This window comes from Pristis pectinata, chromosome 9 (genome assembly GCF_009764475.1).
Source record: "Pristis pectinata isolate sPriPec2 chromosome 9, sPriPec2.1.pri, whole genome shotgun sequence".
NCBI classification, from domain to species: Eukaryota; Metazoa; Chordata; class Chondrichthyes; order Rhinopristiformes; family Pristidae; genus Pristis; species Pristis pectinata.
Genome location: NC_067413.1, coordinates 54,914,976 through 54,933,131, shown reverse-complemented (window position 1 = coordinate 54,933,131; position 18,156 = coordinate 54,914,976). Strand labels below are relative to the sequence as shown.

Below are 18,156 nucleotides of genomic sequence, written 5' to 3'. Positions count from 1 at the left end.
TACCTTGTTTCACATTTATCAAGCAATAATTCCCACCCCCACTTCATATCCCATCCTTCACAGTGATAAACAATTTCTGAACCCCTGCATCCCTTCACTTTTACTTCCTCATGAAATTGACCAATGAGGTTGCAAAACCTTCTCTTTTCTTTTCTCTGTGCATTTTAAAAACAAGTCAAAAAAAGCTAGCTCCAATTCTCAATTTGCACAATTCGAACCATTTGCTACATTAACATGTGATGAAACTTACTTACTTACAGAAGGAGGCTGTTTAGCCCACCAGAAACACACACATCACAACACAAACAAACGAGGACATGTAAACTCCACATTGACATCATCCCAAGTCAGGATCAAGTCTCTGGAGCAATCAGATCACAGCACTAGCTGTTGTATCACCAAAACCACTCATGAATGGGAACAGTTTACTCTAGCAGTTGTGCTGAACAAGATATTTCTGAGCATTCAGCTTTAGCTTTAGAAACTTGTTATTGAAGGACAATGTCTCAACAGCAGCAGGCCCTTTGAATTCTGAACAGCACAAAATTGTAATTCGTTTCTGTTTCTAACCTTTTTTCAGCTTTGATCGAGACAAGACTTTCCTGGCACTGGGGGCAGTGAAGAACATCTCTGTGAATGTGACCATTTTAAATGCTGGGGATGATGCATATGACACCAGTGTTTACTTTAACTTCTCTCGGGAGCTTTTCTTCATCAAAATGTGGCAGAAGGTTAGTAATCAATAGATGCTTCTAGAAATCACAAAACTTAAAAACTTTGATCTGTCTTTTTGCAACTGATACTCAGCCTAGGCCTGAGTTGTGAGTCATTAAAACTGAGCTTGCTTTTCTGGGTTTTTAGAACCATAGAACAATATAGCACAATACAGGCCCTTCGGCCCACCATGTTGTGCCAACCCTCAAACCACACCTAAGACTATCCAACCCCTTCCTCCCACATATCCCTCTATCTTAAATTCCTCCATATGCTTATCTAACAATCGCTTGAACTTGACCAACGTATCAGCCTCCACCACCACCCCAGGCAGCGCATTCCATGCACCAACCACTCTCTAGGTGAAAAACCTCCCTCTGACATCTCCCTTGAACTTCACCCCCATTACCTTAAAGCTATGTCCTCTTGTATTGAGCATTGGTGCCCTGGGAAAGAGGCGCTGGCTGTCCACTCTATCTATTCCTCTTAATATTTTGTATACCTCTATCACGTCTCCCCTCACCCTCCTTCTCTCCAATGAGTAAAGCCCCAGCTCCTTTAGTCTCTCCTCATAATCCATACTCTCTAATCCAGGCAGCATCCTGGTAGATCTCTTTTGCACCCTTTCCAACACCTTCACATCCTTCCTATAATGAGGCAACTAGAACTGGACACAGTACTCCAGGTGTGGTCTAACCAGAGTTTTGTATGAAGGTTAATTTTTCATGGCTATGTGCAAAATAATTTCCTGCAGCTGCACGATTACTTTAGTTATAACTTAAAGCACAAGTTTTTTTTTAAATTTTATTTTAAAAATTTAAATAAAATTTTTAAAAAAACTTGTGCTTTAAGTTATAACTAAAGTTATAACTTCCGGCCCAACGAGTCTGCGCCGCCCATTTTAAACCTAAATTAACCTACCCGTACGTCTTTGCAATGTGGGAGGAAACCGGAGCACCCGGAGGAAACCCACGCAGACATGGGAGAACGTACAAACTCCTTACAGACAGCGACGGGAATCGAACCCCAATTGCTGGTGCTTTAATAGCGTCAAATGTATTGATTACAGGAAAGCAAAGTCAAAGAAAAAATAACTCAGTGAAATTATCAATGAGTTTACTGACTTGAATTACAGTTCAGTCGTACAGCAGTGTCAAATTTTCCCATGTTTCTTTAGAATTTATTAGCTTTGAACCCCTGACTTGGCTGCACAGTAAATCAGTTTAGAACTCAGTTCCTCAGTTGTAGTTTTGGTTAATTGGCCTGCTGACATCAATCATTATGAATGCTTCTCATTTAAAAGAAAATCAAATCCCATTGGATCCTAATTGGATGTTGCCAATTTTGGACAGAATGACCCAAAATGGTATTGGTGGCTCAGAAAAATGTAAGCGTTTGGGCTACTCAAGGATACTATTGTAAAAATGTTGGAAATGCAAATATTGAGATGCCATTGAAACAACTTACGGTGCTGATGTAGTCACACATACTTCCATGTCACTGAATAAAGAAAGAATAAAGAAAACTGTGTCTCAGTTTCCCTACTACTTCTTCTGTGATATCTTGTTCCAGAAGAATGGCTGCTTGTACTTGCCAATGGTCTATGGTCTATAGTTCCTGCCTACTGTTAAGTGCAAACTTCCTCTGTGGGTAGATGTACAATGTGCATACATTGGATTTGGAAGAGGTAAAACAGTGGTCCTCAGGTACCAGTCTATATCAATAAATTGCTTTTATTGGTAGGGTATTTAGTGATCTTCCTTAATTATGAATTGTGCCTGAGATTCATACAATATTTTGGCGACACTCTGCAGCAGCATGGGTGTGTATATGCACATGTCATAGAAACATAGAAAAACCTACAGCACAATTCAGGCCCTTCGGCCCACAAAGCTGTGCCGAACATGTCCCTACCCTAGAAATTACTAGGCTTACCCATAGCCCTCTATTTTTCTCATCTCCATGTACCTATCCAACAGTCTCTTAAAAGACCCTATCGTATCCGCCCCCACCACCGTTGCCGGCAGCCCATTCCACGCACTCACCACTCTCTGAGTAAAAAACTTACCCCTGACATCTCCTCTATACCTACTCCCCAGCACCTTAAATCTATGCCCTCTTGTGGCCACCATTTCAGCCCTGGGGAAAAGCCCCTGACTATCCACCCGATCAATGCCTCTTATCATCTTATATACCTCTATCAGGTCCCCCATCATCCTCCTTCACTCCAAGGAGAAAAGGCCAAGTTTCCTCAACCTGCTTTCATAAGGCATGCTCCACATCCCAGGTAGCATCCTTGTAAATCTCTTCTGCACCCTCTCTATGGCTTCCACATCCTTCCTGTAGTGAGGTGACCAGAACTGAGCACAGTAATCCAAGTGGGATCTGACCAGGGTCCTATATAGCTGCAACAATACCTCCCGGCTCCTAAATTCTATTCCACGATTAATGAAGGACAATACACCATATGCCTTCTTAACCACAAAGTCGACCTGCACAGCCGCTTTGAGCATCCTATGACTCGGACCCCAAGATCCCTCTGATCCTCCACACTTTCAGGAGTCCTACCATTAATACTATATTCTGCCATCATATTTGACCTACCAAAATGAACCACTTCACACTTATCTGGGTTGAACTGCATCTGCCACTTCTCAGCCCAAATTTGCATCCTATCTATGTCCCTCTGTAACCTCTGACAGCCCTCTATACTATCCACAACACATCCAACCTTTGTGTCATCCGCAAACTTACTAACCCATCCCTCCACTTCCTCATCCAGTTCGTTTATAAAAATCACAAAGTGTAAGGGTCCCAGAACAGATCCCTGAGGTACACCACTGGTCACCGACCTCCATGCAGAATATGACCCTTCAACAACCACTCTTTGCCTTCTGTGAGCCAGTCAGTTCTGGATCCACACTGCAATGTCCCCTTGGATCCCATGCCTCCTTACTTTCTCAATAAGCCTTGCATGGGGTACCTTATCAAATGCCTTGCTGAAATCCATATACACTACATCTACTGCTCTCCCTTCATTGATGTGTTTAGTCACATCCTCAAAAAATTCAATCAGGCTCGTAAGGCAGGACCTGCCCTTGACAAAGCCATGTTGACTATTCCTAATGATATTACACCTCTCCAAATGTTCATAAATCCTGCCTCTCAGGATCTTCTCCATCAGCTTACCAACCATGGAGGTAAGACTCACTGGTCTATAATTTCCTGGGCTATCTCTACTCCCTTTCTTGAATAAGGGAACAACATCTGCAACCCTCCCAATCTTCTGGAACCTCTCCCGTCTCCATCGATGATGCAAAAATCATCGTCAGAGGCTCCACAATTTCCTCCCTCGTCTCCCACAGTAGCCTGGGGGACATCCCATCCGGTCCCGGCGACTTATCCAACTTGATGCTTTCCAAAAGTTCCGGCACCTCCTCTTTCCAAATATCTACATGCTCAAGCTTTTCAGCCTGCTGCAAGCCCACACTACAATCCCCCAGATCTTTTTCTGTAGTGAATACTGATGTATTCATTAAATACCTCCGCTATTTCTTCCGGATCCATACACACTTTCCCACTGCTGCATTTGACAGGCCCTATTCTTTCACATCTTATCCTCTTGCTCTTCACATACTTGTAGAATGCCTTGGGGTTTTCCTTAATTTGAGAGCCAAACACCTCTTCCCCAGTCTCTCCAGTTTGGATCCCACCCCCCAACAAATCTAGTTTAAACTCCCCCCACTAGCCTTAGCAAACCACCCCGCCAGGATATTGGTCCCCCTGGGATTCAAGTGCAACCCGTCCTCTTTGTACAGGTCATACCTGCCCCAAAAGAGGCCCCAATGATCCAGAAATCTGAATCCCTGCCCCTCACTCCACTCCTTCAGCCACGCATTTAACCTCCTCCTCATTCTGTTCCTATACTCACTGTCAGTTGGCACAGGCAGTAATCCTGAAATTACTACCTTTGAGGTCGTGCTTCTCAACTTCCTTCCTAACTCCCTATAATCATTTTTCAGGACCTCATCCCTTTTCCTACCTATGTCATTGGTACCAATATGTACCACAACCTCTGGCTGTTCAAGATTTCCTGGGCACTCTGTATGCTGCTCCAGCAGAGCTACAGCAAACTGAGATTTAAGTCTTGTTGACGTTCAGCAGAAGACATAAATGTAGCAAGTGTAGCTACCCTTACTTGGCAATCTTCCTTGAATACAAGAAATTCCTTTATCAATCGCCAGCAAACAGAGAGATCACATTAAGAGCTAAACTTCATGTACTGGAGCAAATCAATGCAGATTTCTCCAATTGTTCTTTACAACTGGAAATAACATTGACTTACAAATTCTTTGGTGTTGGGAAAGGCATGATATAGAGCATGGAAACTGGCCCTGCTGCCCAACTGGTTCATGCCAACCAAAATTCTCATTTAAGCTAGTCCTATTTGCCCATGTTTGGCCCATAGCTCTCTAAACCTTTCCTATCCATGTACCTGTCCAAATACATTTTAAATGTTGTTAATGTACCTGCCTCAACCACTTCCTCTGGCAGTTCATTCCATATACTGACCACCCTCTGCATTGCAGTTGTACAAGATATCGATAAGCCCACATTTGGAATATTGTGTTCAGTTTTGGTCATCCTGCTATACGAAAGATGCTATTAAACTGGAAAAAGTGCAGAGGAGATTTACAAGGATGTTGCCAGGACTCGAGAGATTGAGTTATGGAGAGAGGTTGAGCAGGTTGGGACTTTTTTCATTGGAGCATAGAAATATGAGGAGTGATCTTATTGAGGATCTTAAAATAACGATAGGGTCCATGTACCCAGCCTTTTTCCCAAGGTTGGGAAATTGAGGACTAGAAGGCATAGGTTGAAGGTGAGTAGGGGAGGTTTAATAGGAACCAGAGGAGCAACTTTTTCACCCAGAGGGTGGTCGGTACATGGAATGAGCTGCCAGAGGGAGTGGTTGAGGCATTTGTACAGGTACATGGATAGAAAAGGTTTAGGGGGTTGGGACTAGCGGGCAAATGAGACTAGCTTAGATGGGAATCTTGATCGGCATGGATCAGTTGGGCTAATGGATCTCTTTCCGTGCTGTATGACTACGGAAAGAAAGCATTTTGTTGCTCTGCAGGTCACACCATCTTCATAATCTTCAAGGCAGGTATGTTTTCCATTTTTAAATCACTTGGTAAGGCCCACTTGGAAAATCATCTAATACTAGTGATCCAAATATTAGAAAAACATTTAGATAGAGCCAAGGAGAAATGTCTTTTAGTCACTCCAATTTTATAAACCATTCCAAATTCCTTATGATTGTACATTTCATATTTTTTTAAACTGCTGCTTTATGGTTAACATTCCGCTGCACAAGCAATGGCGTTTCTTTTCAGAACACCCAAAGGTTTTGTTTAAAGATGAGTCTGGATTAGAGCACCGACATTTCCTGTGCAGCAGCAGCCAGTCATATATGTATTTAAATGGAAAAACATTCCAGCTGTTCTCTATGATGTTATGACTTTAATCTTCACACATCCTTCACTGAAAAGTATTTCTTTAGGACTAGGCATTCATGTTCTTCTAGATGGAAGTTAACAACTGAGAAGGGAGGGGAGTGAGAGAAAATTTACTACTGAGATCATGGAATTTACAAGAAAATATTCAACCAGTGCCAAATGCAGACATATTAAAGAGTTTCACAAGCCAAAATTAAATGGGATTGTGTTGACATGAGATGATCACAGGATAAGAAGAACTTTGAAAGGTTTACACTTCAAATTTGGTTCTTCTTGAGATTGTTTTGCTATCAATTTTAGCTAACTATATTTTCACATATAAGTTTTTGAGCAGCTTCTACTCGTTGTGGCATATTTCCCACAAATAGATGCCAACTGGGTCAAGCAGCTATGACATTTGGTCATAATCAGTACTCATTCATCCATTTTTCCTGCTGATGAGATAATATCAGACATGGCATAAACATTCAACATTCCTTTGAGTCTGTTTATATTTTTTTGTTGTGGAAACTGAGTGACAGAATCGTACAGCACAGAAACGGGCCCTTCAGCTCACCACGTCCATGCCGATCTTTTTGTCCATCTACACTAATCCCGTTTGTGCACATTAACTCCATATCCTTCCATGCCCTGCCTTTTTAAGAGCCTGACTAACTGCTTCTTAAACGTAGTGATTGTTTCTGATTCCTCCCTCTCTGGCAGCGAGTTCCAGATACCAATTGTTCTCTATGTAAAAAAAAAATTCCTCTCAAATCTCCTTTAAAACTCCTTCCTCTCACCTTAAACCTAGGCCCTCTTGTTTTTGATAGTCCTAAGAGGGATTTTCTTCCCAGCTATCTTAATGAATAAATGAATCGTGACATATGAAGACCTGTGGACCACAAAAATTCAATCACTAATCAGTGCATGAGTAAACAAATTTTAACTGGTCTGAGTTGGAGGATGGGAGGGACTATGTTAGGCCTCAGACTCATGGGCTCAAATGAAAAAGAAAACAAATTTCTATTCCTGATTGCTTCTAAGATATTTGTAAATGATCACGGCAGTTAGCTTTGAACAGCTTACCCAATTACAACCTTGAAGGTAAATTTTTATTATTTGACATTTTGTGTGTTGAATGAAATTGTCCAGGATGCATGTTCTGCTGTAACTGTATCATATGTCACAGGACCTTAATATCATATTAAAAGGTTCTGTGCCTAAAAGCTGTGTGTTCTTGCTGAATAATTATAAATCCTTTTCAGGAAGGTGTTGGCCACATGAGGCACAGGATTGGATCAGTTATCATTTTTGAGAGGCTGTGCAGTATTTTCATCTGGTCAAATCAATTCGATCCTAAGGCTGCATCTGCTTCTGGGGCACTGTTTCTCCATTCATTCCATGTCTTGCCATTCTTGTACAATCAGTCAGTTTTAATCCTACCCAGTTTGTTCCAGTTCTTCCCCTTCTTCATCTTGCAGGATATGACATGAAGGTTGGTGGTGTTGTGGATAATGTAGAAGATTGCTGTAGATTACAACAGGACATTGATAGGATGCAGAGCTGGGCTGAGAAGTGGCAGATGGAGTTCAACCCGGAAAAGTGTGAAGTGATACACTTTGGAAGATCGAATTTGAAGGCAGAATACAAGGTTAATGGCAGGACTCTTAGCAGTGTGGAGGAACAGAGGGATCTTGGGGTACATCCATAGATCCCTCAAGGTTGCCGCGCAGGTTGATAGGGTTGTTAAGAAGGTGTATGGAATGTTGGCCTTCATTAGTCGGGGTATTGAGTTCAAGAACCGCAAGGTAATGTTGCAGCTCTATAGAACTTTGGTTAGACCACACTTGGAGTATTGTGTTCAATTCTGGTCTCCTCATTATGGGAAGGATATGAAAGCTTTGGAGAGGGTGCAGAGGAGATTTACCAGGGTGCTGCCTGGATTGGAGAGCATGTCTTATGAGGATAGGTTGAGTGAGCTAGGGCTTTTCTCCTTGGAGAGAAGGATGATGAGAGGTGACTTGATAGAGGTGTACAAGATGATAAGAGGCATAGATCAAGTGGACAGTCAGAGACTTTTTCCCAGGGTGAAAATGACTAACACGAGGGGGCATAATTTTAAGGTGATTGGAGGAAGGTACAAGGGGGGTGTCAGAGGTAAGTTTTTTACACAGAGAGTGGTGGGTGCGTAGAATGCACTGCCGGCAGAGGTTTTAGGGGCAGATGCATCAGGGACGTTCAAGAGACTCTTAGATAGGCACATGAATGATAGAAAAATGGAGGGCTATGTGGGAGGGAAGGGTTAGATAGATCTTATAAAAGGATAAAATGTCGGCACAACATTGTGGGCCAAAGGGCCTGTACTGTGCTGTTCTATGTTCTAATATCAGTAAGAGTGCCATGGCTGCACATTTCATGCCTTCTTTTCTAATATTTAAAGGTTTATATTTCCTGACTTCTTGTCTGATTTAATTATTCACAGATTCATTTGTTCTATTTGCAGAACTATGTCTTTTGAGGCATTTCAAATGTCTCACCTCAGTCCTTCAGTGCCTCAGTGGGTGTCCAGGTTTCATTCCTGCAGAGAGCAGTTGAAGTGACTTTCTAGGCAGTCTCTTGGGATTGAGGATGGCATGCTTCCCCTTTGGTTGTGTTGGTTCAGAGATGACCGATGAGGCTGTTGTGGGAATTGCAGACTTTTCGACAGATGGGACAGGAGTTGCTTGGCAGGGTGGGTGAGCTGGTAGTTTGTGAGGTGGAGCACTTCTTCCACCACTTACCCGGGGCTTCTGTGTGCTCCCAATACATGGCCTCAAGATTCTCAATACCATCCTAAATGCTCCTTCTCCACTTTTAGTGGTCATGGGCCAAGGAGTCAGTGGGAATGTTGCACCTTTTCAAGGATTCTTTGAAAACATACTTGAATCTTATCCTTTGTCTTGTTGATAACCTCTAGCATGTAATTGTTATATTACAGATAGTCCTGATCTTCTTCATGTTTTCTCATTGTCCAATAACAATTTTTCTTGTTTTCACTCTTTTTCTGACCTGGAGCCCATGAAAATCCTTTCCTTGGTTTATGGTGTGGGGGAATTTGGCAAGTTTTGAGGTTTGTTTTACTTAAGTTACTTCCACCTTCTCTAGTCGACAAATCTCTCAGACTGGTGAAGATGGTGGTATAGTGGTAATGATGCAGACCTGGCAGCCCTGCAGTTGGGAGTTCAGTTTATGAACTCGTACCAACTGCACTTGTGTGAAAACTGAACTTGTAGAGAGATGCTCTTCAGGCAATGAAACTGGCCATCCCTGACTGCCCTGACTTTTGACTCCAGCTTCACTCTTGGGTTGACCTTTAATATCTTGGGGCCAAGGAAATGCAGACAAAGTATATGCCCAACAACAGATGAAAAGCCTCCTCATCATTCACTCTCCATGTAGGAAAATAGCTGGTGTGCAAGTAGGTTTGGAAACTTGGTGAAATTGTTTATGCGGGACACCAACAGTGTGAAAGCAGGCTCCTTTAAATATGCTGTGTTGACGTTGGGACCCAGTCTCGAATTGAAGTCATAGCTCTGAATGCAGCAGTGACAACTTTCCCCTCAGGCCAGACCTGCTGGGAGGTTGATCAAGCATCTGTGAGTTTCATAACTATTTTAGTTTTCCTTTATTTTAGGTTTGCTCCACATCACAAAACAAGAAATTGATTTTCACTGGGTCAGGAAAGGAAATAGAAACCAGAAGAGCCAGTACCATGGGTAACAAGTAAACCTGAAGAGAATGTGGGCTAGCTGCTTGTTAGAGATTACCAGGCAGGCAGAGGAAAAGATTCCTCTTGGGCCAGGAGAAGCAACTATGCCTTCTGAGCCACATGAGAAAACTTTGGGCCTTCTTTGCACACACCTTTATGCCCCTCCCCAAAGCCTGATCACCTTCAGGACCCCCTTTCGCCCTGCACCAAAAATACTTTAATGAATGTTGATGCTTCACCTTTTGCGAGCAGCCAGATACAGGCAGTCTGGAATGGTTGAGACTGTGAATTGACCATCTATTCACCAGCTCACCTGACTATTTGGAGACACGAGACTGCAGATGCTAAAATCTGGAGCAATGCACAAGATGCTGGAGGAACTGATTATTTAATTAATGGAAGTGGAAATGAAATTAGGTGAGGTATAAAATAGCAGCCAATTCATAACTGGTCATTTCCAACCTTCAACAAATGTTAAAAGATTGCTGGAGTTGTACAGTCTACTTCCATTTCAGCATCAGCACGTTACCCTCCTGAGAAAAGACCTATGGCAGAAATCAGTTGGCATGTTACTTTACTGAGTCAACAGTTCTTTCAACAAATTGCAGGAAAACCTGATTATCTTTTGTTATGAAAATGTCTTGCTTTGAGAATGGAAGCTCATGATGTTAGGCTTAACCATTAGAGTTTCTTGAAAATTCCCAAGCAGAGGTGTGGTCACATCAGCAACAGCAGCTGGTGGCTGGAATCTATTTATTTGCAAATTACATTTCACACCAGTTAAATACTTTACAGCCATGGAAACCCCATGTTTCAAAGAAATGAACATGCATTTTCACTGCCAGGTCGTGACATCTCAGTATATGAGCCATACCTCTGCCTCTGTGTGGAGTCAGGGGATGTGAGTGAGATCCTAAATGAATACTCCTCAGGGTGGAGGCTGGAGTGCTAAGGGAGGGAGATGCTGATATTCTTGAACACATCTGTGTCAAGAAGGAGGAGGTGCTAGAAATACTGGAGCATGTTACAGTAGATAAATCCCCAAAGCTGGACAGGATTTATCCCAGGATTCTAAGGGAAGCAAGGGAGGAGACTTCTGGGGCATTGACGAATATTTTTGTGTCTTCATTAGCCACAGGTAAGCTACTAGAAGATTGGAGGATAGCTTATGCTGTCCTCAAAAAAGAGCAGCAGGGTTAGGCCTGGAAACTACAGGCTGGTGAGCCTTACATCAGTGGTACGGAATTTGTTAGTGAAAATTCTGAGGGACAGGATTTATGTTTGCTTGGAAAAGCAGGGACTGATTAGGAGGAGTCGGCACAGTTTTGTGCAGGGGAGATCGTGTCTCACACATTTGATTGTGTTTTTGAGGAGGTAACCAAGGAGACTGATGGAGGGTGGGGTGGTAGATGTTATATGTATGGACTTTAGTAAGGCTTTTGACAAGGTCCCACGGTGTAGGCATGGTCAGAATGGTTAAGGCACAAGGCATCAGGGGCATGCTGATGAAGTGAATTCAGAACTGGCTAGGTGATAGAAGACAGAGGGTAGTGATGGATTGTTTTTTTTTCTGACTGGAAATCTGTAACAAGTAGTGTATTGCAGGAATCGGTGGTGTGACCTTTGTTGTTTGTATTTTAAGATAAGATATTATTAGTCATTGAAACACACAGTGAAATGCATCTTTGCATAGAGTGTTCTGGGGGTAGCTCGCAAGTGTCGCCATGCTTCCAGCACGAACATAGCATGCCCACAACTTCCTAACCCGTATATCTTTGGAATGTGGGAGGAAACCAGAGCACCCAGAGGAAACCCACGCAGACACGGGAAGAACATAAAAACTCCTTACAGACAGTGGCCGGAATTGAACCTGGGTTGCTGGCGCTGTAATAGTGTCACGCTAACTGCTACACTACTGTGCTACACTACACTACAAGTTATAAATAACTTGGATGAGAATGTAGGGGTTATGATTAGTAAGTTTGCAGATGACACAATTGGTGGAGTCATGGATAACAGAAGGTTGTTTAAAGATACAGTGGGACATAAATCAGCTAGAAAGTTGGGCAGTGCAGTGGCAGATGGAATTTAGTCCAGACAAGTGTGAGATAATGCACTTTGGGAAGTCAAATCCTGCTAGGACATAGAGATTAAATGGCAGGGACCTTAGCGTTGATGTACAGAGAGACCTTGGGGTGCAAGTCCATTGCTCCCTGAAAGTAGATATGGTAGTGAAAGAGGTAATTGGTATGCTTGCCTTCATAGGCCAAGGCATTGAGTATAAGAGTTGGGATGTCACATTGGGAGTGAATGACAGGGTCCTGGGAAGTGTTGTGAAACAGAGGGACTTTGGGGTACAAGAACATAGTTCCTTGAAAGTGGTGACACAGGTAGACAAAGTGGTGAAGGTGTATTGCACACATGCCTTCATCAGCCAGGGCAATGAGTATAGGGTTTGGGACATCATGTTACAGATATAGAAGACGTTGTTGAAACTGCACCTGGAATATTGTGTGCAGTTCTGGTCGCCATGTGATTAAGCTGGAAAGGGTGCAGTAAAGATTTACAAAGGTGTTACCGGGACTGGAGGGCTTGAGCTATAAGGAGGGACTTGATAGGCTGGGATGTTTTCCATGGAGTGGAGGAGGCTGATGGGTGACCTTATAGAAGTTTATAAAATTGTGAGGGTCATAGGTAAGGTGAACGATCAGTGTCTTCTTCCCAGGGTAGGGGAGTCTGAAACTACAGGGCATAGGCTTACAGGAAGGATTTAAAGGGGACCTCAGAGGCAAGTTTTCCCACACAGAGGGTGGGTATATGGAACAAGCTGCCAGAGGAAGTGGTAGAGGCCAGTACATTTATAATGTTTTAGGGACATTTGGATAAGTTCTCGGATAGGAAAGGTTTAGAGAGGTATGTTCTAAATGCAGTCAAATGGGACTAGCTCAGGACCTTGGTTGGCTTGGACGAGCTGGGTTGAAGGGCCTGTTTCCGTGACTCTATGACTTGTACAAAACACTGGTTAGATCACACTTCGGATTTTGTGTTGCCACACCATAGGAAGGATGTGATAGAGAGTGCAGAAGATGTTCACTAGGATGTTGCCTGGAGTGCAGAGCTCTAGTTATGAGGAAAGATTGGATAGGCTGGGTATATTCTCACTGGAATGTAGGAGGTTGTGGGGTGACTTTATAGAAGTCTACAAAATTATGAGGGAGTAGATAGGATAGATGGTCAGAATCTTTTTCCCAGGGCAGGGCAATCTAGAAATAGAGCACACAGATTTAAGGTGAGAGGGGAGAATTTTAAAGGAGATCTGAGAGGTAACTTTTCACACAGGATGGTGAATAATTGGAATGAATTGCCAGAGGAGCTAGTTCAAGCAGATACTATTACAACATTTTAAAGGCATTTGGATGGGTATTTGTACAGGAAAATAGAGGGATACAGGCCTAATGCAGGTAAATGGGATTAGCATAGATAGGCATCATAGCTGGCATGGATGAGGTGAGCTGTAAGAGGCCATTTTTTCCTGTACCTTCCTGTGATTCTAGGATTCTAGTTGCCATACTTTCAGCTGCCAAGCCCCTAACTCTGGAATTCCCTCCCTAAACCTCACTACCCCTCTACGTACCTTTCCTTCTTTAAGATGCTCCTTAACACCTTCCTTGACCAAACTTCCTGTTATCTGCCATATGTGAAATTATTTTTGAGGTAATTCCTTTAAATGCTGTTGAAGGTTAGAGGCACCATATAAATGGAAGTTGTTGAGATTCAGCTGCCTGCGCTTTGTGACATTCGTTCTTAATTTCAACTTGAGTGGAACTAATTGGAGGCACTGGTGAATTTTCTGTCAGCTTGAGAACCTAATTCATTTTTCAAATATTGAATCCAGAGTTGAAGCAAACAGAACTATCCGGTTACTATTTGACTACTTTTGACCTCTGTGATAAAGCTCCCTGTGACTGAGTATTTAATGCTGAGACTGCAATATTTACAAATGTTCTGAGAACCGGACTGAGGTGTTCTCTGGAATGTTTTTACAAGCTCTAATTAAAAAGATTGATTTGTTTTTAAAGTTAAAATGTAATGAGCTGCTATGTTTCCTCTGGGCCATTGGGTTTACATGGTGCGGCACTATAGTGATCTGCTGGAGAGAGAGCTGATATGCTGTTCCCTTTATTGACTATTGTTTGGAACCATCTTTCTAGCTGTGATTAACAGATTCTCACCCTTCCCATTATCATTTCAGGAAGAAAAAGGCACTTACTGTGAGCTGGTGGAGTCAGACTTCCTGAAATGCAGCGTGGGATTTCCTTTCATGAGATGGCAGTCCAAGGTAAGTGCTGAGTCCGTTATGTTTACACCAGATGCTACAGTAACAGCCTGTTTTGATTAATGCCAATAAGGTTGGCCTGTTAGTCATTGTCCTTGTGCAGGGATTTCCTTTGGTTCTATATTGCTGTCAGCACAGCTTCATTTTCAGATTAACTCTGTGCTGAGCTTCTTTTGCCTGTTCTTTTTGTTCACTTTATACTTCATTCCAGTTCCATCTATCCAATGCAGCCCTTCGGACATCATAGCACGAGCTATTGACATAGTGGTTGGCCTCTCTGTGTTGTGAAAGAGAGATCCACCAGCTTTTTGTGCGTTTATGCCTTTCTGCCTGATCCTCCTTCAAGAATGAAAGCGTTCATTCTTGTGTGGCTTGTATGAAACATGACACAACACACCCATTAAAACATGCAAAATCTTAGTATTGGTCTTGGTCTATTAAATTGGAAGATGAATCAGTCTTCCAAGGGAAAGCTTTGAAAAATATTTCACTGATTCTCCCCAAACTCCACAATATTTATCTCCACTTCTACATTCATTGATCAGGGCTTAAGCTCTGGTTTCCACACACAGTTCTTCTTCTTAGGCAGTCTCTCAGAATTCAGGAAGACTTGCTGGTTTTCTGGGTTCTGAGGCCAATGTGGGATCTACAGACTCTTCCACAGGTAGGGCAGGCATTGGCTGACAGAGTGGGTAAGTGAGTATTTGTGATATAGTGTGTTCCTTCTGTTGGCTTCTGTGTACTCCTGATGCGTGGCCTTGAGGTTCTCAATGCCATCCCAAATGCTCCATCTCCACTTTGAGCGGTCCTGAGCTGGAGGTTTCCCGAAGTCGGTAGGGAAGTTGCATTTCTTCATGAAAACTGAGCACGTCCTTGAATCTTTTTCTCTGTCCCACAACAGAGCTCGAAACAGAGTGCCTGTTTCAGGACTCTGGTGTGAAGCATGTGAATGATGAGGCCTGCCTCAGGAAGCCACATCTGGCCACAGGCAATCATTTTCTGGAGGCAGTAGCTCCAGCTTTCTATTTTGTAAGGTGCACCTGGAATTGAACTCAAGTTTCAAAGATAAGAGTCCATGCTATTTTTACTGTGGCTGATGTGGTGCAGTCCATGGCTGTGCCTTGTGGGTCCAGAGTTGTTCCAGGGCATGTCCAAGGCTATCTGTGGTATCTTCCACTGAAATCCAGCAGCCTTCCAGAAGGAATGCTGTAATCATTGGGGTATCAGTGAATGTAGCCATAGGAACAGGCATAGGCAGTTAGAATACGGGCATGAGGGAGTGCCTACAGGTGATTAGCACATTACAGGAAGGATGTGGAGGCTTTGGAGAGGGTGCAGAAAAGGTTCACCAGGATGTTGCTTGGATTAGGGAGTGTATTTTTCTATTTAAGAAGCACTTGGATAGGTACATGGAGGGGTGGGGCTTGGAGGGATAAGGGCCGAACACAGGACTAGCTGGGAGGGCACTGTGGTTGGCATGGACTGGTTGGGCTGAAGGGCCTGTATCTGTGCTGTATTGCTCTATGACTCTTATGACTCTTTCCCAAAGGACAATGGAAGCAGAGTCTTTGAATATTTTTAAGGCAGAAAATGGTAGATCCTTCATGAGCAAGGGGTGGAAGGTTGGCAGAAAATGGTGTTGAGGATGCAACCAAATCCACCATAATCTTGTTAAATGATGGAGGAGGCATGAGGTGGCTACTCCTTCTCTTGGTTCACCTGTTCATTTCTTCTTTGTATGTGTATGTCCATGGAGCACAACCTGGTCTCCAATCACCTTTTGCCACTGGATCAAGATTTGCCACTCTGCCAAGCCTGTGTGCAGTTGGTGTGCAATAGATAACCCATATTATAAGAAATCACACACCAACAACTCCACTGCTCAATATGAAGTTTGAGACTATTTTTATTAAATTCATTTTTGGGATCTGATCCTCGCTCACATGGGTGGCATTTATTACCTTATGCTAATTTCCCTTAAGAAAGTGTTCCCGGGGTATCTTTGTGAACTTCTGCTATCCTCAGATAACAGCACTCCCACAGTACAATCGGATAGGGAGTTACAGGACTTAGGACAAAGGACCGGCAATATATTTCCAAGTCAGGATGCTGAGACACTTGGAGAGGAATCTGCAGAGGAATGGCTTCTGGCTTCTGCCCTCTTCCTTTCCAGTCCCGATGAAGGGTCTCAACCCGAAACGTCGACTGTTTATTTCTCTTCATAGATGCTGCCTGACCTGCTGAGTTCCTCCAGCATTTTGTGTGTATCGTGGGTTGGGAAGTGCTATGAGAGTAGTTGGGACGATTATCCGCAGGGCATTTTGTAGATGGTATGTTCTGTAGCCATTGTGTGCCAGTGGAGGAGGAAATAAACGTTTAAGCTTGTTGATAGGGAGCCAGCCATACAGGCTGCATTGACCTCGATGCTCTCAAGCATCTGGAGAATGTGAGGAACCTTGTGGTAACTCTTTTGATCTTGGCACTGGCATCTGTTGGAATATGTCATCATTTGAGCCAGAGAACAAGAGTATTTGCATCACAGGTACCAAAGTCTGTTGGTTTAATCATCATCTAATCCACTCTGTTATCTCCATCAGCCTGGCTTCAAGACAATGGCGGCCACAAGTAAATCAAAGTTAAAGGTGTCAAGGATCCCGCAAAGGTAGCTCACCTCATTTGGCATCTTCCAGACAACTGAACAACCCTCACCGAATGTGAACCACATGCTGTCCAGAGTGCAGGGATTGCCCTGAAGTCCACTGTAATCAGCATCTTTGAGTTGATTCTCTACCAGATAACACCAACATTAGTTTGATGAAAACAGCTAGGACATTCACAAATGTAAGGTTTCCTTGGATTGGAAACTCTACCATATGTCAAGGAAAAAGAAAAGCTCTACAGCCACCAGAAGGCTGAGGTCCAACAGAAAACTGATGACATAAAGAACAGATGGTGGGTGGAAAGGGTGCAGGAGATTCAGCAACTCACTGATAGCCACGGCATGTGTGGATTCTACAGCGCTCTCAAGAACACTGACGGCCCCAACACCTAAGGCCCAATCTTACTGAGAGTCATAGAGTAATACAGCATGGAAATAGGCCTTTCGGCCCATGTGGCTTCCTGAAACACAGCGTGGAATCCTTCCGTCAAGAGGCACAATAGATATGATTGTCACTGTTCAACAAGGATCAACATCAGTCACGGTTCAGCCATTTTAAAATTGTGTTCAAAACATCCAAGTCACATGCTCTCAGTAGAAAAGTATCAACACTTAGTGAAAGTAAGTTTTGCCTTTAATTTACCAATGAAATTTCTCTCAGGCATTGTCATATGGCTGAGGGAAAGTTAATTGGTAATTTCATAACTTAGCCAGTCAATTGCAGTTTTATCTATCAAGGTTGCACTTTTGAAATAACTGTGCTGTAAACATAATATTTGAATGTAAGGCACATTCTTGAATTATTTATAAGTTAAGAACGTGAGGGGCAGAGATAGGGTGAAGGCACTCAGTCTTTTTCCCAGGGTTGGGGAATCAAAAACTAGAGGCCGTAGGTTTAAGGTGAGAGGAATTTAATAGGAACTTGAAGGGCAACTATGTTTACACATAGGGTGGTATCTATGTGGAATGAGGTGCCAGACGAAGTGGTTAAGGCAGGTACAATAGCAATTTTTAAAAGACAGTTGGACAGGTACATGGATTGGAAAGGTTTAGAAGGTAATGAGGCTCGCTTGGATTGGGCATCTTGGTCAGCATGGACCAGTTGGGCCAAAGAGTCTGTATCCATGCCATACAACTCTATGATTCTATAACAATAATCTGTTGTTTAGCCAAGTCATTTTACAACTGTTTCTCATTT

General features: G+C 43.0%; 1 protein-coding gene across 2 annotated transcripts in view; it reads left to right on the top strand.

The window, feature by feature from the left end:
* itga9 (integrin, alpha 9) overlaps positions 1-18,156 on the top strand; it is a 421,660-nt gene that overhangs the window by 265,127 nt on the left and 138,377 nt on the right. For both annotated transcript variants that reach the window (XM_052022797.1, XM_052022798.1), the window contains 2 exons: positions 581-731; positions 14,216-14,302. In XM_052022797.1, coding sequence (XP_051878757.1) covers positions 581-731; positions 14,216-14,302 — 238 coding nt within the window. The remainder of the gene's footprint in view (positions 1-580; positions 732-14,215; positions 14,303-18,156) is intronic.